The sequence below is a fragment of the Trichechus manatus genome, unplaced genomic scaffold, assembly GCF_000243295.1.
Source record: "Trichechus manatus latirostris isolate Lorelei unplaced genomic scaffold, TriManLat1.0 scaffold00201, whole genome shotgun sequence".
Taxonomy (NCBI): Eukaryota; Metazoa; Chordata; class Mammalia; order Sirenia; family Trichechidae; genus Trichechus; species Trichechus manatus.
Genome location: NW_004444137.1, coordinates 1,190,060 through 1,212,837, shown reverse-complemented (window position 1 = coordinate 1,212,837; position 22,778 = coordinate 1,190,060). Strand labels below are relative to the sequence as shown.

Here is a 22,778-nt window from a genome sequence, read left to right as displayed (position 1 = left end):
CTAGGAAGAAAGGCCTGGTGATCTTTCAAAAATTAGTCAATGAGAACATTATGGATGAAGGCAGTCCCCAGTAGCCACAACAATGGACTGGAATATACCAAGGATCATGACGATGGGGCAGCACTGGGCAACATTTTGTTACGGTTCCCACGAGTTGGAACTGACTTGATGACAACAACGCGTACGAGCGTGGAAACAGGACACTTAGTAATTTCTCAGAGATTTAATGTGATTCATATACAATTTCAAGTGCAGAGCCTCCAAGTTATAATGATCAGTCAAATGGTGACAACTCATTCCTAACTTTCTTTGCAATAATTATAAAATTAATTATTATTATTATTTTATTAATAATGGTGCTATTAGTAGGAGAACTAGAGATATCTAAGTAAAGTGTGTAGTTTCATTAGTAGCATTGTATCAATGTGAATTTTTTAGTTTGGATAAGTGTACCATGGTTATGCAAGATGGTAACATTAGGTAATGCAGGATTAAGTGTATACAGGAATTCCCTATACTATCTTTGCAACTCTTCTATAAATCTGAAATTATTTTAATGTAACAAGTTAAAAAATGTGTTATATAACAACAAAAACCACAGCACATTTAAGAATCTGGAGCAAAGAGAAAAGCCTTCTGCTTGTGGTACAATGAGAGGAAAACATACTTTTGAACCAAGATTCACTGCAGGAAATGAGGAAATCTCAGAAAGATCCCAGGATTCTCAAGCTTTGGAGTTTACTTTGGACGTGTCATCTGGGAAGACCAGTTATTAGAAAAGGACGTAAGGCTGGTGAAGTTGAGAGCCCGCGATGAGATGAATTGACACAATAGCTGAAACAATGGACTCAGACATACCGATAACCATAAAGATGGCGCGGGACTGGGCAATGTTTCCTTTCCATTGTGTATAAAGTTGCCACTAGTCTGAGCGACTCCACAGCAACTAGCAACAACAACAAGGAAGCAGTAGATCATGTGGTGCTGTAACAAAGATGTAGCCAACAAACAGGTGTGTCTACACTTTCCTGCTGACACCTCCAGGTATCCCAGTGGGTGTGCCCCACTTGTCCACTTCCTGCCAGACTGTCTTGTAATCATGTCAAACATCTCTGGACAAGTACTTTCCACTCGGCAAGGTACTAATGGCTTTGCAAAGCAGGGCATGGGTGTTTGCTATTAATGAGAAGACACACCGCCATCAACCAAACCCATTGCTGTCAAGTCAGAGCGACCCCATAAGACAGAGTAGAACTACCCCATAGGGTTTCCAAGGAGCAGCTGTTGGATTCGAACTGCTGACCTTTTGGTGAGCAGCCCATCTCTTAACCACTACGCTACTAGGGCACTGAGAAGATAGATACATAATGTCAATAAATAAATTAATAAGAGTACATTTTGTTTAAAATGTCAGACCTTATTATTGGAGCCTCAAGTTAGATGTCAGAACAGTGGGGAAAAGTTAAAAAAAAAAATTAGTTTCTTTATATTAGGGATTCTTTAAAAGATACTCTGTTTCTAGATATTGACTATTTAGAGAGATAACGGTTCAAGAATTTTTTTTAAAACTTATTTCCGAGTTTTTAGAATGTTGACATATTACTTTAAAATCAGAAAATTCTATATGGCAAGTTGAAATGCAAATAAAAAAACTCATGTTTCTAACAAACCAGAAGAATAAAACACATCAACAATGCATCCTCCAAAAAAACCAAACCAAACCCCTTGCCATCGAGTGGATTCTGACTCATAGCGACCCTATAGGACAGAGTAGAACTGCCCCATAGGGTTTTCCAAGGAGCGGCTGGTGGATTCCAAAGGCTGACCTTTCGATTAGCAGCTGAGCTCTTAACCACTGCGCCACCAGGGCTCCTCAGACACTCCTAATTCTTCTGTTCTGACATTAGGAGGATAGTAATATCAACATAGATCAAACACCCCACTTTTCACTTCCCTGCAGCTTCAGTTCTGCACGTACAGTGCCTCTTCCTCTGACCCTAACTACCTGGAACTAGGTCAGAGCTCATACATTAAAGGACACAGTCCTCCAACCTGCCAGGTCTGCCCAAGACCTCAGCCACCAGCCACAAGCTGGGGAGAACTGAAGGCTCCTCTCACTTCCGACCTGCGGGCTCCCGTGACTCCCTCGAGAATTCTCTAGAATGGCTCACAGAACTCACGGAAAGCACCGTACTTAGGATTACAGCTTTATTATAAACCAAAAGAGCAAACCCTTTGCTGTCGAGTGGATTCCGACTTATAGCAACTCTATAGGACAGAGTAGAACTGCCCCCATAGGGTTTCCGAGGAGCGGCTGGGGGATTTGAACTGCCGACCTTTTGGTTAGCAGCTGAGCTCTTAACGACTGCGCCACCAAGGCTCCACAGCTTTGTTATAAAATATACAAATCAGGATCAACACAAAGAAGAGTCGCAGAGAGTGAGATCTGGGAGGGTTCCCAGCATGAAGCCTCTGCATCCATAAAAGAATACATCACCTTCCCGAGAGCAGAGGTCTTTGGCCAACCATGGAGAGTCATGGAGATTAATGTCCAGAGCTTGTATTGAGGATTGTTGCCATGTTATCATCAAGTGGTCATTATGAGGTGATATCAGGAGGTGGGTCCCTCTGACTTGACCAGCCCACCCCAGAGTCACCTCACTGGCAAAACCTGTCAGGTGTGGTGTGCAGTCCTTGTCAAAAGATTCTAGAGATGATCTCTCAGGAGTGGAGGATAAAGACCAAATTCTCTGGGCAAGGTTAATTTCTAAACCCCACAGATGAGCACTGGAAAAGAGAAAGCACAGTAATTGTGGTTATGCACCTGTTGTCTTGAATACCTGGCAATCTGCTTATCATTCCTAACAGTTGAGGCACCCCTCTCTCGATGGGGCTTTCCCTGCAACTCCCTACTGCCCTTCTAGAGCTCTCCCTCCCTGCTCAGAACCAGCCTCCTCCCGGCGACCTCCTGCCACCCTCTGCCATACTGCATTTGGAATCTTTCTTTGAAATGTCTGTTTCTCCTATGAGTCTGTAAACACCTTGAGTGCAGGGCTGTGTCTCAGCCATCTTATTCTAGTATTCGACACTGTACTTCCAGTTTTCAGGAATCTCGAATTATGGTTTCCTAGTTCTGCCATGGTCTCAGCATTTTCCCTTATGTACAGCAAAGGGCTGGTCGTGCGTAAAGGCCAGTAAAGATCCTAGTTCTAAACACTGACATGGCCGGCATGGTGTTGGGTTGCCCACTTATCCAATTAAGCACTTTTACCTCTTAGTGGGACCTCCAAACACCAGAGTCAGGGGTTACCGCCTCTAAAAGAAAGAAATTAAGGTAAGCTTCATTCACTTACACTTAATTTGTGATTTTCTTTATTTTTTTTTATAAGTGTAATTATGATAAGTTAAATATTCCAGATTATGAAACTGTGATTTTCCTAAATTTCCTTTATGTTCACATTCTTGCAGGATAATATAGATTTTAAATATTTCTTTCTTTCTACCATTCCTCTTGTTTCTATTTCCACAAAAAGGAGCTGGTGGCTGGTCCCCACTCGTGTCAAATAAATATCAGTGGCTGCAGATTGACCTTGGAGAGAGAATAGAGGTCACGGCCGTGGCCACCCAAGGAGGATATGGGAGCTCCGACTGGGTGACCAGCTACCTCCTGATGTTCAGTGACAGCGGGAGGAACTGGAAGCAATTTCGACGAGAGGGGAGCATCTGGGTATGTTTCTTTATTAGAAAACACAGTCTGTCAGAGTGTGAATTATGCCAGTTATGACATGTTGCTGCGAATCTTAACAGATCGCATACAGAAACGAACCTCATAAATTACTTGAAAATGATTTCAAGTGAGTGTAAGATACTTATTGCATTTTAAAATACATTGTCCATGTATAATTTATGAAATCACTGAAAATGAAACAATTCCATAACACAGTGAAATATTGAAAACATCTTTCCATTTTTATTTTTGCCATTTCTTGATTTATTAATCTTAGACACTATTTATTGACTTCCTGTTATGCTACACAAGGATTTTTTTTAAATAATATTTTTTGGTGAACATTTACACAGCAAGTTATGTTCCCATTTGGTGATTTCCACAAAAATTGTTCAGTGACATTAGTTACATTTTTCACAGTGTGATAACATTTTCTTTAATTGTGTTCTGGTTGTTCCATTTCCAGTACTCTAGTTTCCCTGTCCCCTTACCTTCTTATCTTTGCTTTAAAGTAACTGGTGACCTTTTTGTGTCATACAGATGGTTTTTTGATACAGCACTCTTCTTACAGATTCTATCCTTTATTTTGTGTGCCACTCTGCTATTTTGCTGAAAGGTGATCTCAGGGAATAGTTTTGGTACGAGGTTTAAAGAGTGTCTTGGATGATAGTCTTAGGGAGTCCCCTGGTCTCATCCGGTCCAGTTAGTCTGGACTTTTTTTTTAAGAATTTGACTTTTGGTCTACATTCTTCTTCCATTCTCTCCAGGACCATTTATCGTGACCTTGGTCAGAATGGTCAGTGGTGGTAGTTGGGCACCATCTAGTTCTTCTGGTCTCAGAGTAGATGAGGCTATGGCTCATGTAGGTTATCAGCCTTGTAGACTTGTTTTTTCTCTGAGATTTGGGTCACCTTCTTACTTCTTTGCTCCTGACGAGTCGAGACCAATAGTTGTATCTTAGATGGCCACTCTCAAGCTTGTAAGACCCCAGACGCTACTCACTTCACTAGGATGCAGAACATGAACTTTGTGAACTGTGTTATGCCAATTGACTGAGCTGTCCCATGAGACTATGGTCCTAAGCCTTCATACCTAGTAAACCAATCTTGGAAGGTGTTTGGTTATGTCTGAGGAGTATTTGCAGTTGTGTCTTCAGTGAATATATGTGTCTGCCCAACATATCTGTATCTGCACATACATATAAATACTTCTGTCTATTCTCACATATGTATACACCTGTACCTACTTGTATACCTATATGCCTATACCCATCCATATGGGATCCTAGACTCATTTTTTGGTCTTTGTCGGAGTTGTTGCCATCTTATACATGTCAAATTCTTTGGTACGGGCATCCTTTTCTCGTGAGCACTTCTCAGTGATGTCATTTACTTTGGTCTTGCTGTGCTCACTGCCCCCACATTTGGTGCCACTTTTCCCATCACCAAGAGTAACAAGTATTTAAGATCTAGAGTGTGATTCCTCCTCCCCCCTCATCCCCCTGGTAACCACCAATGAACGTTAGTCTCTTTATACATATCTATTCTTATATTCTGATAAAAGAGGGATCGTATAATACTTGTCCTTATGTGCTTGGTTTATTTCACTTAGCATTCTGCCCTTTAGGTCCATCCATGTTATAATATGTTTCGTGGACTCATCATTGTCTTTATGGTTGTATAGTATTTCACTGTGTGTATGTACCACATTTTGCTTATCCATTCCTTCATTGATGGGCACTTCGGTTGTTGCTGTTTTTTTGCTATTGTGAATAAAGCAGTAAAGAACATAGGTGTGCACATAGACATATTTGTGTCCCTACTTTTAGGTCTCTAGGGTATACAAATAGGAGTGGGATTGCTGGATCATAGGGTGGTTTTATTTCTGGGTTTTTGAGGAAACACCATACTGCTTTCCATAGTAGTTGCAACATTTTACAGTCCCACCAACAATGAATAAGGGTTCCAATCTCCTCACATCCTCACCAGCATTTGTTATCTTTTTTTTTTTATCAGTGCAGTTTTAGCTGGAGGTGAGGTGGCATCTCATTGTCATTTTCATTTGTGTCTCTCTAATGGCTAATGATCAAGAGCATCTTTCCATGAGTTTGTTGGCTGCTTGGATGTCCTGCTTGGTGAAGGTTCTGCTCATGTCCTTTGCCCATTTTATAATTGGGTTGTTTGTCTTTTTGTTGTTGGGTTGTTGAAGTTTTCTATATATTTTATAGATTAGACCCTTATCAGATATGTTGCTTCCAAAGATTTTTTTACCAGACTGTAGGTTGCCTTCTACTCTTTTCATGAAGTCTTTTGATGAGCATAAGTTTTTAATTTTTATGAGGTTCTATCTATCTGTTTTGTCTTCTACTATTCTTGCATTTATTTTTAATGTTTGTTATCCTATTTTTACATAAGATTAGGACCCATAGTTTTCTCTCTATGTTTTCTTCCAGGAACTTTACAGTTTTGGGTTTAATATTTAGGTTTTTGATCAATTTTGAGTTAGCTTTTGTGTATAATGTGAGGTATGGGTCCTGCTTCATTTTTACCCAAGTGGATATCCAGTTTTGCCAGCACAATTTACTAGAGAGACTGTTGCTGCCCCATTGAATGGACTTTGAACCCTTGTAGAAAATCATTTCTCCATTGATGGCTGGATTCATTTCCGGATTCTCAATTCTATTCCATTGGTCTATCGTTGTATAAGTATTCTCTGTCACTGGTTAGGTTAATTCCTAGGCTATTGTAAATGGTATTGTTTTCTCGATTTTTTTTTTTTTCAGGAATACTCCTTTTAAGTGTAAAGGACCCAACTGATTTTTGTGTGTTGATATTGTACCCTGCAGTGTTGCTGAATTCTTCTATTAGTTCCAGTAGTTTCCTGTGGAATCTTTGGGTTCTTCTATGTATAGGATCATGTTATCTACAAATAGAGATAGTTTTACTTCTTCCTTTCTAATTTGGATACCTTTTATTTCTCTTTCTTTCCTTATTGCACTGGCTAGGACTTCCCGTACAATATTAAATACAAGTGGTGATTAATGGGCATACTTGTCTCATTTCCATTCTCAAATGGAAGGTTCTCAGTCTTTCTCCATTGAGTATAATGTTTGCTGTTGGTTTTGCCTATATGCTTTTAATTATATTGAGAAATTTCTAGGGCTTCAAACCCAGTTCCTTCTGGTTCGAACCCCTGCTAAGAATTAGCATTTCTAACAAGTTTCCTGCTGTGAATTTGCATTTCTTCTCCAGATATACTGAATTGGAATCTACATTTTAACAAGATCCCCAGGTGATTCTTATGTATAACTTCCTGGGAACTTGTTAGAAATGCAGATTCTCAGCAGGGTTTCAAACTTGAAGGATCTAGTTCGAAGCCCTGGAAATTTCCCTTCTATTCCCATTTTGCTGAAGGTTTTTTTAATCAAGAAAGGGTGTTGAATGTTATCAAATGTTTTTTCTGCATTAATTGGTATAATTATATGGTTCTTCTCTTTTGTATTATTTATGTGATGGATTACATTGATTGATTTCTTAATGCTGAACCACCATTGTAGACCTGGTAGGAATCCATTTGGTCATGGTGTATTTTTTTTTATATGTTGCTGATTTCTGTTGGCTAGACTTCTGTTGAAAATTTTTATATCTGTGTTAATGAGGGATGTTGGTCCGTAATGTTCTTTTTTTGTGATGTCTTTGCCTGGTTTAGATATCAGGGTTATGCTGGATTGATAGAAGGATTTAGAGAGTGTTCTGTTTTTTTAAGAGTTTAAGAAGAATTGGTATCAACTCTTCTCTGAATGTTTAGTAGAATTTCCCAGTGTAGCCATGGTCCTGGGATTTTTTTTGTTGGCAATTTTTTGATGACATCTTCAATCTCTTTTTTGTAATGGGTCTGTTTAGATTTTCTCTCTCTGTGTTAGTTTCTAGAAATTTGTCCATTTCATCTAGAGTTTCAAATTTTTTGGTGTACAGTTTTTCCTAGTAATCTCTTATGATCCTCTTTATCTATTTGGATCTGTTGTAATGTCTCCAGTTTCATTTCTTAATTTGATTATTTGCCTCTTTCTGTTTTTTTTTCTTTTGTTAGTCTAGCCAGTGGTTTATCTATTTCATTGATCCTTTCAGATAACCAGCTTCTGATTTTGTTGATTCTATTGTTTTTCTATTTTCTATTTTAGTTATTTCTGCCCTAATCTTTATTATTTCCTTTTTTCTGGTAGTGTTAGTCTTCTTTTGCTCTAATTTTTCTATTTGTTTGAGCTGTTGCTTTAAGTTATTGATTTTCAATCTTTTTTCTTTTTTAATGTAGACATTTATTGCTATGAATTTTCCTCTGACTACTGCTTTTGCTGTGTCCCAAAAGTTTTGATATGTTGTGTTTTCATGTTCATGTGACTGTAAGAATTTTTTAATTTCACTTTTGATTTCTCCTATAACCCAGTAGTTTTTAGCAGTATGTTATTTAGTATCCATCTTTCTTGTTTTACCCCCTTATTTTTCCTGTTGTTGATTTTTACCTTCATACTGTTATGGTCAGAGAGGATGCCCTGTATGATTTCGGTCTTTTTAAATTTTTTGGGACTTGTTTTGTGTCCTACAATATGGTTTGTTCTGGAAAATGATCCATGTGTGCTGGTGAAAAATGCATATCGTTCTGATGATGGGTGGAGTGTTCTATATACCTATATTTCCATTAAGTCAAATTGGCTTACGGTTTTAGTTAAGTTCTCAATGTCCTTAGTGAGATGATCTGTCTAGAATTGAAAGTGGTGTGTTGAGGTGCTCAAGTATTATTGTGGATAACTTCTTGTATTAGTTAGTTTTTGTTTCATGTATTTTGGAGCATTGATGTTAGGTACACATATATTTATAATTGTTATGTCTTCTTACTGGATTGATCCCTTTATTATTCTGTAACGTCCTTCTTTATCGCTTGTAATAGATTTTGATTTAACCTCTATTTTATCTGATATCAGCATGTCCACCCCTGTTCTTTTTTGTTTATTGGTTGCGTGGAATATTTTTTTCCATCCTTTTATTTTCAGTCTGTTTGTGTCCTTATGTCTAAGGTGTGTTTCTTGTAGACAGAAAAAAAAAGATAGACCATGTGTTTTTATCCATTTTGCCACTCTCTGCTTTTGCATCTGGAGTTTAGATCATTTACATTTAAGGTTATTACTGAAAATGAAGTGTCTACCTCATTTTTTGTTTTTGTTTTTTGAGTGTTTCATATCTTCTGTGTCTTTTCATTCTCATTTTTTCTGTTATTATTTGTGTCTGGCTGCTTTCTTATGATGAGTGTTTTTTATTTCTTCCTTCTTCTATGTATTTTTTCTAAGTGATTTCATAATGGTTGCCACACATATCACATCACACAACTTGCAATCGTGACAACATTTAATATATGAACAACAGTTCACCTATAACATTAACATATTAAATCTATTCCTGGTATCCTACTACTTCCCTCAATTCTGCTGGTGAGTCTCCCTTAACATCATTGTACTTCCTATACCTGATAGGTTTATTTTGTTCTTATTTCTTGCTAACTTGAGATTGTATTTCCTGAGGAATTAAATTATTAAATTTATTCCCCAAAAATATATACTTGGTCCTTATGAGTGCCCATGTTATTGCGTTTTTGGGGGTCTCACTCTCATTTATTTATTTTTTCTTTTCCTGTGCATAGGGTTGTGTATTTGTTTAATGCTCTTACCTTTCCCTTTGGAGAAATCCCTTGAGTAATACTTGCAGAGCTGGTCAGGTAGTTGCAAATTCCCAGAGCTTCTGTATATTTGGGAATGTCTTGATTTCCCCCTCATTTTTGAATGACACCTTTCCTGGGTAAAGAATTCTTGCTTGGCAATTGTTTCCATTCAATATTTAATATTTGCAACTCCATTATCTTCCGTCCTGTAAAGTTTCTGGAGAGAAGTCTGCATTGATACTTATGAAGGACACTTGGTATGTTACATTGTGTTTTTCTCTTGCTGCTTTCAGAATTCTCTCCTTGTCTTTGGTTTTCAGGAATTTTATTAGAATGTGGCAAAGGATTGATCTTTTGTATTTATTCTAATTGAACTTTGTGTAGCTTTCTGTATTTGTAGGCTTGGTTTTCTATGCAGTTCTGGGAAAATCTCTATGATTATCTCTTGGAAAATTTTTCCTATGCATTTATTATTTTCATAGTGCTGTGGAATTCCAATCATTCTAATGTTAGATTTCTTAATTGAATCCCATATTTCCTTTTGACTTTGTTTGCTTTTCTTTGTTCTTTTCTCTTGTTTCTTCAAGACTGGGTAAGTTTAGTTACTCTGTATTCTAGTTCACTTATTCTTTCTTCTGTTTGTTCAACTTGATTGTTGAGTATTTCTCTGCATTTTCTAATTCAGTTGCTTTATCCTTCAATTTCCGTAATTCTTACTGTTTTTTTTTTTTTAAAGATAATTTCAATTTCCTTATTAAGTTTCCCTTGATTTTGTGTTTTAATATTTTTGTCAAACTTGGGACATTTTGATATCTTTTAAAAATATTTCAATTTCTAAGTTTTCTGATTTAGCTTTGCTAACTTCTCCTAAGGAGACCTCATGGCCCAGTGGTTAAGCTCTGACTGCTAACTAAAAGGTTAGTCGTTTGAACCCACCAGCTACTCCACAGGAGAAAGTTGTGGCAATCTAACTCTGTAAATATTACAGTCTTGGAAACCCTGTGGGGTAGTTCTATTGTCCTATAGGATCACTATGAGTTGAAATTGACTTACTGGCAATGGGCTTGGGATTTTTGGTATCTTCTCAGAACCACTAGAGGGCGCTCTTGTCCTTAGGTGTTTCCTTCGTTGAGTCAGGAGTTCTGTCTGCGGGTTTTATCTGAGTGCTTAAGTCTCTGAGTGCTTATTTTTGCTGCTTCTCCCTGAGGTGGGTCATTTTGCTGATGTGTCTTTTAAGGTTTTGGCTGTGGCTCTGAGTGTACCCTGGGGTTGGTTTCTTTCATCCTCTTATGCAAAGTTTGGAATGTTCTTAGCTTCTGGAGCTCAGTGTACATGTATGGGGGTTATCACTGGCCACTGACAAGGAGGTAAGTAGTGGGACTCAGCTTTCCTGAAGTGAAGGTGCAGAGTGCTTATGTACTTCCCTCACAGGCACCCCTGTACAGGTTCTCTCATTGTGTCCCACTGTGGGCAGGAAGACAGTTGTTTTCCTCTGTGTTCCCTGTCAGAAGTATTTTTCTCACCCTGGCTAAAGGCTGTGTTGCATGGCTTTTCCATATGTTTAGGTCCTAGAACATATCCACCTCAGGTCTTGGTGAGATTCAACAGCACTCACTCACTGTGCCTCAGTCTCCCTTCACCCCTTCCCAAATGTGTGTCCTGCAAACTCCCACAGCCAATCTGCACTGCCTTAAAAATCGGGCTATTGTTTCTTCAATTTTGCTACATCCTATGTTCTTTGGGTTGTTGTCCACCCCCATCTGAAAATGGCCTCAATGAGCTGAGTCCTTCAGGTGTCAGTGGCTAGGATCTCCTGGCTTATGTGCCACCCCCACTCCTCCTCTCCTCTGCCTTTGGACTCACCTCAACTCTCTAACAGTTCAGCTGCCTTCTGGAGTTCTGAGCTCTCAGTTTGTGCTTGTTTTTATTCTTTGTTCAGTGGTTTAGTTGCTGGGGAATAAATGGGAGCGAGTACTTACTCTGCCTTCTTGCCCCGCCTCTTGCATCAGTATGCCCGTTATTTCTTTAAATAATGTGAAGTCTAAGAATCAAACAAGTCATATACAATCTATTTTGCTTTTGCTCAATTATGTATTAGTTTGTATTGCCTCAGCATTGCTTTAGATTAATAAAATAAATCTATTCTTCTATGTCTTCTGGTTAAGTAAGATTTCTGAAAGACATTGAACATTTAAAAATACAATTAACGAAGACCCTCCCTACGGAGGACATGTTCAGGAACACAGGTAATGCCCCAATAGGATGTCAGGAGCTTGTGGCCTATTTTAATTCATGCCTGTACATCTCTTTGGAATTCTTAGGAATCATAATTAATTTTTAAATTATCCTGCATCAGTGATATAACTTCTATTGCTGATTACATATCAGTGCTTCTTTTGGAAGAATTAAATTTTATTTGCATAAATTTTGAATATTAAAATAAATTTTAATGCATTTTTACATGTTCAATACATATATAATATTTAATATCTTTAAGTCATAGTCTGCTATAAAACAGACGTTCTAAAATAGGATGTTGTAAAAATCTGCAGAATATTTGTAATTGGTTGATGGAACAACTGATGGAAGGGTGTAGCATGAAGAAGTTTTGTCAAGTGGAGAAAAAATAACATTTTTTAATCATTAAAAGTATAGCTTAAGTAACAAAAGACAAAATAGGTAAACTGGACTTCATCAAAATTAAAAACTTGTATGTCAAAGGGCTTTATCAACAAAGGAAGAGACTACCTACAGAATGGGAGAAAATCTTTGTGAACTATATATTTGATAATGCTTTAATATCCAGTATATATAAGGAACTCCTACAACTTAAAAACGGAAAGATAAATAATCCAATTAAAAAATGGGCAAAAGTCTTGAATGGACACTTCACCAAAGAAGATATACAGATGGCCAGTAAACTCATAAAAAGAGGCTCAAGGTTGTTAGTGTTTAAGGAGATGCAAATCAAAACCACAGTGAGATATCACTTTACCCCCATTAAGTTGGCAATGATAAAAAAAGGAAAATAACTGTTGTTGGCGGTGATGTGGAGAAATGGGAATCTCCACCCTTTCCTGGTGGGATAATAAAATGGTGCAGCTGCTGTGGAAAACAGTTTAGTGGTTCTCCAAAAAGTTAAATATAGAATTACCATATGAGCCAGTCCCAATCCTAGGTGTTGTTGTTGTTGTTAGGTGCTATCCAGTCGGCTCTGAGTCATAGCAACACTATGTAGAACAGAATGAAAACACTGCCCGGTCCTGCACCATCCTCACAATAGTTGCTATGCTTGAGCCCACTGTTGCAGCCACTGTGTCAGTCCATCTCGTCTAGGGTCTTCCTCTTTTTTGCTGATCTTCCAAAATAGATTTGTTCATTCTTCTGGCAGTGCATAGTATATTCAATATTCTTTGCAAACACCATAATCCAAAAGCATCAGTTCTTCTTCGCTCTTCCTTATTCATTGTCCAGCTTTTGCATGCCTACGAGGCGAATGAAAACACCATGGCTTGAGTCAGGGGCACCTTAGTCCTTAAAGTGACATCTTTGTTTTTTAACCCTTTAAAGAGGTCTTTTGCAGCAGATTTGCCCAATGCAATACATTGTTTGATTTCCTGACTGCTGCTTCCACAGGTGTTGATTATGGATCCAAGTAAAATGAAATCCTTGACAACTTCAATCTTTTCTCTGTTTATCATGATGTTGCTTATTGGTCCAGTTGTGAGGATTTTTGTTCTCTTTAAGTTGAGGTGTAATCCATACCGAAGGCTATAGTCTTTGATCTTCATCATTAAGGGCTTCAAGTCCTCTTCACTTTCAGCAAGCAAAGTTGTGTCATCTGCATATCACAGGTTATTAATGAGCTTTCCTCCAATCCTGATGCCCTGTTCTTCTTCATATAGCCCAGCTTCTTGGATTATTTGCTCAGCATACAGATTGAATAAGTATGGTGAAAGGATACAACTCTGACACACACCTTTCTTGACTTTAAACCATGCAGTATCCTCTTGTTCTGTTTGAATGACTGCCTCTTGGTCTACAGTCTTAAGTATATACCCCAAAGCATTGAAAGCAGAAATGCAAACAGATACTTTCACACCAATGTTCATTGCAGAAATATTCACAATAGCCAAAAGGTGGAAACTACCCAAATATCTATCAACAGATGAATAGACAAAAGGTGATATACACATACAGTGCAATGTTATTCAGCCATAAAGAGAAATGAAATCCTGATACATGCTACAACTTGGATGAAACTTGAAAACATGCTGAACGAATTAAGTCAGTCACAAAAGGACGCATATTGTATGGTCTCATGAACATGATGTATCTGGAATAGGAAATGTATGGAAAGCAAGGTTTATCAGTGTTAACCAGAGGCAGGAGGGAGGGGACGAGGGGGAGTTATTGCTTAAGTGGCACTGAGTTTCTGTTAAGGGTGATGGAAACTTTTGGAAAGGGATAATGGTGATGGTTGCACAAACTGGCAAATCAAATTAATGTCACTGAGTTGCACATGTAAAAAATGTTGAAATGGCAAATGTTTTGCTATATATATTTTTACAACAGTAACACAAAACAAAAATAGGAGCAGCAAAATTAGCCTTAAAAAAAAAGTATGGTTTAATTTCCATTTAATTTAGGTCAAGGATGTTATGTACCTATTTTTCTTTTCCTGAGTTGCCATCATAAAAGGAAAGGTGTAAGTTAAAGAGTCATTACTTTAGCACATAGCTAATCTACAATGCTAAATAAATGCCTACAAAATAATCATTCTTAGATAATCAATTACCACATTTTTATATAAATAACGCACACCCTCTATGTTTGTTTGGCAACTGCGCCCTTCCTCTGCGAGGTATATTTGTAAGTGCACTATGCTTATTTTTTACAGCAACATGTAAAAAAAATCAGCACTGTGACACTTATGAAAATACTTCGTGAGGGCAGGGTGCAGCTGGCAAACCAACGTAGAGGGTGCGCATTATTTCATAAAAATACTGTACTTTCATTTGAATTTCCTAGAACTCTGTTACCTGTTATAAGTTCACAGATGGTGATTTATTAAAATTTTAAAAAATCTCTGATTTGCTTATTTAGTCCTTCAGCAAATGTTGATATAAATTGAATCAAGAACTGTTTAGATCTCTAACACTAGATAAAACAACAAGAAATGTAGAGAATTTGTAACAGACTTTAGGACTGACTGACTTAAAGTCACCAAACAAGTGATCAGAAGTAGATATTAACGTTCGGCTAATTCTAAGAAAAACTGTCCAAACCAGGTTAACGTAAACATTAATTGAGATGAATAACTGTTAAGTCTTATGGAAGTATCTATTTATATACAGAACTCTTGTTCTGAATTAAATATTGATTTTTAAAATCAGGAAACTAATTTTACCTAATTAATTTTTAAAATTAGGTTGCTAATACATGCTTATTCTTAATTGTATTAATTAAGGTTCATACTTTTTTATCCCCGTCACCACCTCCTACCCCTCCCCACCAATAAATGATTGAGAAACTGAAAAGTCCTCTGTTTCAGTTAATCAGGATGACTGGGGCCATAGTCAAGTATCACCGTTTACCATCTTGCTTAAAGGTCAAGTTTCCTGGCGAAAAATTGTCAAGATTAGTGGCATTATTAATCTTAGACCATGCAGGTGAGGACAAATGCCATGCATTTCAATTCTATCAACCATCACAGTGTATTTAGCTTCCATGGCAAAGATTGATGTGGTAGGCTGCCTCATAAAAACAAACCGGTTGCTGTCAAATTGATTCCAACTCACGGCAACCCCATGCCTTTCTAAATTCTCCAGAATTCTAAAATCTGAAACACATTTAGCTACAGAAACTTTGTCTAATGGATTGGGGACTTCAGGTTCAACAACTGAAGGTTAGTTACCCAAATGGATTGATTTATTAAAGATTTATGTTCTTTTCTGGTGTTATGTTTCGTGTTGATATTTATTCTTGATGAGTGACTCCTTCCACGGCTAGTCTGGATTTATATGGGAATACAATAGAATCAGTTAAATAAATATTCAGAATTATGAAATCCATTCCAAAAGAAAGGGTCTTTTTTATTTAATTGGAAACACAGGACAGTGTCTAAAATATAGAAAAAGTATCACTTATCAAAGGATAAAATATATCTCAGGGCACACAAGCTCATTGGAAGTACAGAGTCAATATCATTGTTTGAAATGTAGTTGAAGAGGTTTCACTGTTTAAACAAGATGAGAAGAACATACACAGTCAGTGGAGAAGGCAGATTTTCTATAAGATGAGAATAAGTGTGGTTTTTTAGGCCTATGAGACCAGTTGGCTTAATGTGTGCTCAGCTGCTAACTGAAATGTTGAAGGAGCCTCCAGAGGAAGTCTTGACAATCTACTTCTGAAAAATCAGCCATTGGAAATCCTATGGAATATAGCTCTGCTCTGACATATCTATAGGGTCACCATGAGTCAGATTTCGACTTGACGGCAAATGTTTTCTTCCCTCCTTTTCCATGTAGGCCCTTTATGTGGAAAAGGCATTTTTCTAAGAACAGACTGGTAAAATATATTTTGGAAAATTAGATAAGAAATTATTTAAAATAAACTTACTGTCATGGATTGTATTGTGTCCCCCCAAAATATATTTATCAATTTGACTAGGCCATGATTCCCAGTATTGTGTGATTGCCCACCATTTTGTCATCTGATGTGATTTTACTATGTGTTGTAAATCCTATCTCTATGATGTTAATCAAATGGGATTAATGGAAGTCATGTTAATGAGGCAGGACTCAATCTACAAGATTAGATTGTGTTTTAAGCCAATCTCTTTTGAGATAGGAAAGATAGCAGTGAGCCAAGAGACAGGCAGACTTCACACCACCAAGAAAGCACACCGGGAGCAGAGCGCAACCTTTGGACCTGGGATCCCTGCACTAAGAAGCTCCTAGATCAGGAGAAGGTTGATGAGAAGGACCTTCCTCCAGAGCTGACCAAGAGAGAAAGCCTTCCCTGGAGCTTGCACCCTGAATTCAGATTTCTAGCCTACTAGACTGAGAGAATAAACTTTTGTTTGTTAAAGCCATCCACTTGTAGTATTTCTGTTATAGCAGCACTAGGTGACTAAGACACATACATTCTATTACAAAAAGATTCTATTTAATAGATTTTGTTTTTTCTTGCCTTGAAAAAACATGTAACAGTAGGCCTTTAGACAAAAATAAAATAGAAATAACCATTTGCAACTTTATTCTTTTTTGGATATTTTATAAGCTAGAAAACTAAATATAAAATGTAGACTAATTAGTGAGGCTTATTAATACTGCATTGAAATAGATACACAAATCTCAAAGCATTCTAAGAGAGTCACATAGGCAACTCCAAAGATTGAAGTACAAGAAATTACGGAGAAATATTGGAAGCATGTGAGGGGGTAGGATATTTTAGTTATATCTGTAGTTCTTTATTTAAAAGAGAGCGTATTTACATATGGCAAGATGTTTGCCTTGCTAAATTTAGATCATGGGCACATTTGTGCTTGTTGTTTGGGGTATGCTTCAAATGTCACACAATTTAAAATAATAATAAAGGAATATTGGATTCAGGTTTAAAAGAACTATGGCTACTTGGTATAAATAGATTGTATGATCCATATGTATTTGTAATGTAAGGAAGACTAAGAAGGAAAAGTCAAATCATAGTAGGAGAAACATGAATCAGAGATAAGGAAAAGTGTGTGTGAGGAATTACACACACACTCAACTATGTAGGAACTCAGATGGAATTAGGAAGGGGGGAAATTCATTTGACAGAGGTCTAGTTGTTATTTGATCATTTAAATATTTATTGGTTTATTTCAGCTCTAGGTTAATACGTATGTACATACATGGGTGTATGTCTGTGTGTGTATACATATTACCAGTTGCCATCAAGTCAATTCTGACTTGTGGTGACCCAATGTGTGTCAGAGTAGAACTGTGCTTGTTATGGATTGAATTGTGTCCCCCAAAAATGTATGTCAACTTGTCTAGGCCATGATTCCCAGTATTGTGTGATTATCCACCGTTTTGTCATCTGATCTGATTTTCCTACGTGTTGTGAATTCTGCCTCTATGAAGTTAATGAGGCAGGATTAGAGGCAGTTATGTTAATGAGGCAGGACTCAATCTACAAGATTAAGTTATGTTTTAAGTCAATCTCTTTTGAGATATAAAAGAGAGAAGCCAGCAGAGAGACAGGGGGACCTCACACTACCAAGAAACAAGAGCCAGGAGAACAGCACATTCTTCAGACCTGGAGTCCTTGCCTCACTAGCTCCTAGACCAAGGGAAGATTGATGACAAGGACCTTCCTCCAGAGCCGACAGAGAGAAAAGCTGACACACTGAATTCAGGCTTCTAGCCTCCTAGACTATGAGAGAATAAATTTTGTTTGTTAAAGCCAACCACTTGTGGTATTTCTGTTACAGCAGCACTAGATAACTAAGAATTAGGTACTGAGAGAGTGGGGCACTGCTCTAACAGATACCTAAAATGTGGAAGCAGTTTTGAAACTATGAATGGGTAGAGGCTGGAAGAGTTTTAAAGTGCCTAGTAGTAAAAGCCTAGATTGCCTTGAAGAGACTGTTGGTGGAATTATGGACATCAGACCATTCTGGTGAGGACTCAAAAGGAAATGAGGAGAAGTATTACACTGGAGATGGCACAGACAGTGAGAAGCAGCAGCAGAACCAGGAGACCATGGTGAGACAGCTCTGGAGCCAACCCAGGGACTGAGAGAGCTGAAAGCCTTCGGGCAGGAGGCTCCCTGGCAGAGTGGGTTGCCTCTGGGCGCTTATAGATGGAGCTAAAGAGCTTTGGAACACTTGGCCCAACAAGACAGATGCAGGCGGTGAGGCCTGAGGGGCTGAGAGGTCAAGGAACCAGGAAGCAGATGCCGAAGAGACAAGGAACACAGGAAGCAGACCTGCCTCAGTCTCGAAGGGTAGCACCATGGCCTCCTAGGTTTCAAAGAGTCTGATCTTCACCAACTAGGATCTAGAGTGTGGGGCTGCCTTTCACAAGTGCCAACAGAATGGGGTTGGATCTGCTGTCCAAAGCTCAGGGGGCATACTCAATACAACACAGGTAAAGATCTTTCTAGTATTCTCTGCTTTCAGCCAGGATCCATCTTAAATCAGCAAGGATATCCCTCATTCCATGTCCTCTTCTGAATCAAGCATGAATTTCTGGCAGTTCCCTGTTGTACTGCTGTAACTGCTTTTGAATGATCTTCGGCAAAATTTTACTTGTGGGTGATATTAATGATATTGTTCGATAATTTCCGCATTTGGTTGGATCCAATTGAGGAAGTCTGTGGGGCCATTTTTCCAACAGCATATGCTTAGTTCACGTCTTTGTGTCACATTTTGGTAGTTCTTGCAGTATTTCAAACTTTTTCATTATTATTCCATCTGTTATGGTGATCTGTGATCAATGATCTTTGATGTTACTATTGAAATTGTTTTGGGGCGCCACGTACTGCACCCATTTAAGATGGTGAACTTAATTGATAAATGTCGTGTGTGTTCTGACTGCTCCACTGGCTGGCCGTTCGCCATCTCTCTCTCTCTCCTCAGGCCTCCCTATTCCCTGAGACACAACAATATTGAAATTAGGCCAGTTAGTAATCCTACAATGGCCTCTAAGTGTTCAAATGAAAGGAAGAGTCACACATCTCTCAGTTTAAATCAAAAGCTAGAAATGATTAAGCTTAATGAGGAAAGCATGTCGAAAGCTGAGACAGGCCAAAATCCAGGCCTCTTTCAACAAACAGCCAAGTTGTGAATGCAAAGAAAGAGTTCTTGAAGGAAATTAAAAGTGCTACTCCAGTGAACACACGAACGATAAAGCGAAACAGCCTTAGTGCTGATACGGAGAAAGTTTTAGTGGTCTGGATAGAAGACCAAACCAGCCACACCATTTCCTTAAGCCAAAGCCTAATCCAGAGCAAGACCCTAACTCTCTTCAATTCTATGAGGGCTGAGAGAGGTGAGGAAGCTGCAGAAGAAAAGTCTGAAGTTAGCAGAGGTTGGTTCATGAGGTTCAAGGAAATAAACCATCTCCATAACGTGAAAGTGCAAGGTGAAGCCGTAAGTGCTGATGTAGAAGCTGTAGCAGTTACCCAGAAGATGTAGCTAAGATAATTGATGAAGGTGGCTACACGAAACAACGTATTTTCAGTATAGATGAAACAGCCTTATATTGGAAGAAGATGCCATCTAGGACTTTCATAGCTAGAGAGGAGAAGTCGCCTGGCTTCAAAGCTTGAAAAGACAGGCTGACTCCCTTGTTAGGGACTAACACAGCTAGTGAGTTTAAGTTGAAGCCAGTGCTCATTTACCATTCCAAAAGTCCTAGAGCCCTTAAGAATTACACTAAATCTACTCTGCCTGTGCTCTATCAATGGAACAACAAAGCCTGAATGACAGCACATCTGTTTACAACATGGTTTACTGAATATTTTAAGCCCACTTTTGAGACCTACAGCTCAGAAAAAAAAGATTCATTTGAAAATATTACTGCTCATTGACAATGCACCTGGTTACCCAAGAGCTCTGATGGAGATGTACAAGGAGATTAATGTTGTCTTCATGCCTGTTAACACAACATCCATTCTGCAGTCCATAGATCAAGGAGTAGTTTTGACTTTCAAGTCTTATTATTTGAGAAATACATTTGGCATGTTTGAGTCCATCCTTGTGGCTATTGTTCCAATCCTCCTCACTGAGGTCTTCCTCTTCTTTACTACACATGATGTCCTCGTCGATTGAGTGATCCCTCCTGATGATGTATCCAAAGCAAGTGAGTCGAATACTGTTCTCTTGTGATCCATAAGCTTTTCACTGGTTAATTTTGAAAGGCAGATCACCAGGCCTTTCTTCCTAGTCTATAATAATCTGCAAGTTCCACTGAAACCTATGCACCATGGGTGACCCTGCTGGTATTTGAAATACTGGTGGCATACCTTCAAGCATCACAGCAACATGCAGGCCACCACAGCAGTACAGACTGACAGACAGGTGGTGGATTTACATAATTAACATATAATAAATGTGGCATTCAAATGATTGAGAAAAAAATGGACTATTCAGAAATACTACTGGGACAACTAGGTAGTCATCTGGAAAAAATAAAGTCCTATCCCTACCTCACACCTTAAAGAGATCTTAAGTGGACTAATGGCTTAAAATAAAACCGCTACAGGGTGAAGCTGCACAATGTGACCAAGGTAAACGAAGACACTAAGAAGTACCCAAGAAAAGGGGACAATTTTAGTAAATCCTGTAACATACAATTTTGCAATAGTAATAACAGCAAAAAAATGTGTATGTGGTTACTTTGGTAGATACGTATGTATATATGTGCATTCGGAAGGCATATGTAAGTACATGCATGTGCATGTATAAGTGTATCTGTAGGCATATGTAGATATATGTTTGTATGTGCTGCATATATATTCATGTGTATGATAAAGCATATAGGGGCACAGTTACAGAGACTTCCTAAACATATCCAAACAACTTGTGGGATTGGTTTATTGGGTTAAAAGGCTTAGGACCATAGTCTCCTGGGACAACTGAGTCAACTGTCATAGCAGTTCATAAAGATAATGTTCTACACATTAGTTTGGTGAGTAGCGTATGGGGTCTTAAAAGCTTGTGAGCGGCCATCTAAGATACAAATGTTGGTCTCTACTCATCTGGAGCAAAAGAGGATGAAGGAAACCAAAGACTCAAAGAAGAAACTAGTCTATAGGACTAATAGCCCACGTAAACCACAGATGCTTCTAACCTGAGACCAGAAGAACTAGATGGTTCCCAGCTACCACTACCTACCATTCTGACCAGGTACACGCAATACATGGTCCTGGATAGAGTGGGGGAAAAATGTAGAACAAAATTCAAATTCCTAAAAAGGCCAGACCTACTGGGCTGATGGAGACTAGAAGAACCCTCTAGACTATTGCCCTAGGATACCCTTTGAACAAGGCACTGAAGCTACTCCAGAGGTCACCTTTCAGCTAAATAATAGATTGGCTAATAAAATAAACAATATCACCTGTGAGTAATGTGCTCCTTAAACAATCAACTATATGAGACCAAACGATCAGCATTTACCCAAAAGAAAAGATGAGAAGGCAAGGAGGGGAAGGGAAGCTAGATTAATTGAAACAGAACAAACAGAATGGAAAGGATGAGAATGCTGAAGTATTGTGAAAATTGTAACCAATGTCGCGAAACAATGTGTATGAAAAATTGTTAAATGGGAAAATAAATAAATAAAATGGCTACAGAGAAAGGACCAAACAAAATCATGAGGAAGTGTTTGTGTATGAGATATTGGAGAAGGCATGTATTTCTAAGTGAAATACCACAAAAGAAAAGATTGTTAAATTATATTAATTTAAAAGTGCAATGTGGAAAAAAAAAGCTATCAGAGGATATCAGCCGTAAATAGAAAAATTGTGAGTATATATGAGAAAGATATAATTTTTTCATTTATAAAGCACTCGTATAAATCAATGAATAGGGCAAAAACCTTCATTTAAAGATGGGCAAAGATATCAATAGGCAGTACACAAAATGAAGAACAAGGTTTATAAATGTATGAAAAGATGTTCAACTTCACTGAAATGTACCGAAAACCTGTTGCCATCTAGTTGATTGTGACTCATAGCAACCCTGTAGGACAGAGTAGAACTGCCCCACTGGGTTTCCAAGGAGCAGCTGGTGGATTCGAACTGCTGACCTTTGGTTAGTGGTCGAGCTCTTAATCATTGTGTCACCAAGGCTCTCACTTATATACAGAGAAATGCAAATTAAAACATCAGTGTGATAAAATGTAGCCCATCAGACTTGAACAGAGTGAACATTAGCTAATACTCTTAAGACAATACTTCCCCAACTGTGCCATAGTAAAAATTTATTTTATTTTTATAGTTATGTATTTAATAATTTTGATATCTCTCAGAATAAAATGTAAATAGCATATCATAGCTATGATATCATAGATATTATTGCATAGCATAAAACTAAGGTTAAGAAAAATATTAAAAAATAAGAAGAGTAAACATATGCTTAATGCTTAATACAGGCCAGGCTCTATTTCATGTGCTTTATACATATTTACACAACAAATCCCGACAACACTCCTATTTCCCAGTTTTACAGATAAGGAAACTGAGGCATGAAGAGTTTACCTTTGCTTGCCCCAAATCACAGAACAAGTGATAGATAGCACAAAAATTTGAACCCAAGGCCTTCGGGCTGCAAGGCCCACACTCACAATCA

At 38.0% G+C, this 22,778-nt stretch overlaps 1 protein-coding gene across 1 annotated transcript in view; it reads left to right on the top strand.

Annotated features, from left to right (window-relative positions):
* Positions 1-2,578: 2,578 nt before the first annotated feature.
* The window catches only part of LOC101351015 (contactin-associated protein-like 3), a 230,626-nt gene continuing 210,426 nt past the window's right edge, over positions 2,579-22,778 (top strand). The window contains exons 1-2 of the mRNA XM_023742135.1: positions 2,579-2,618; positions 3,534-3,727. Of these exons, the coding sequence (XP_023597903.1) occupies positions 2,579-2,618; positions 3,534-3,727 (234 nt within the window). The remainder of the gene's footprint in view (positions 2,619-3,533; positions 3,728-22,778) is intronic.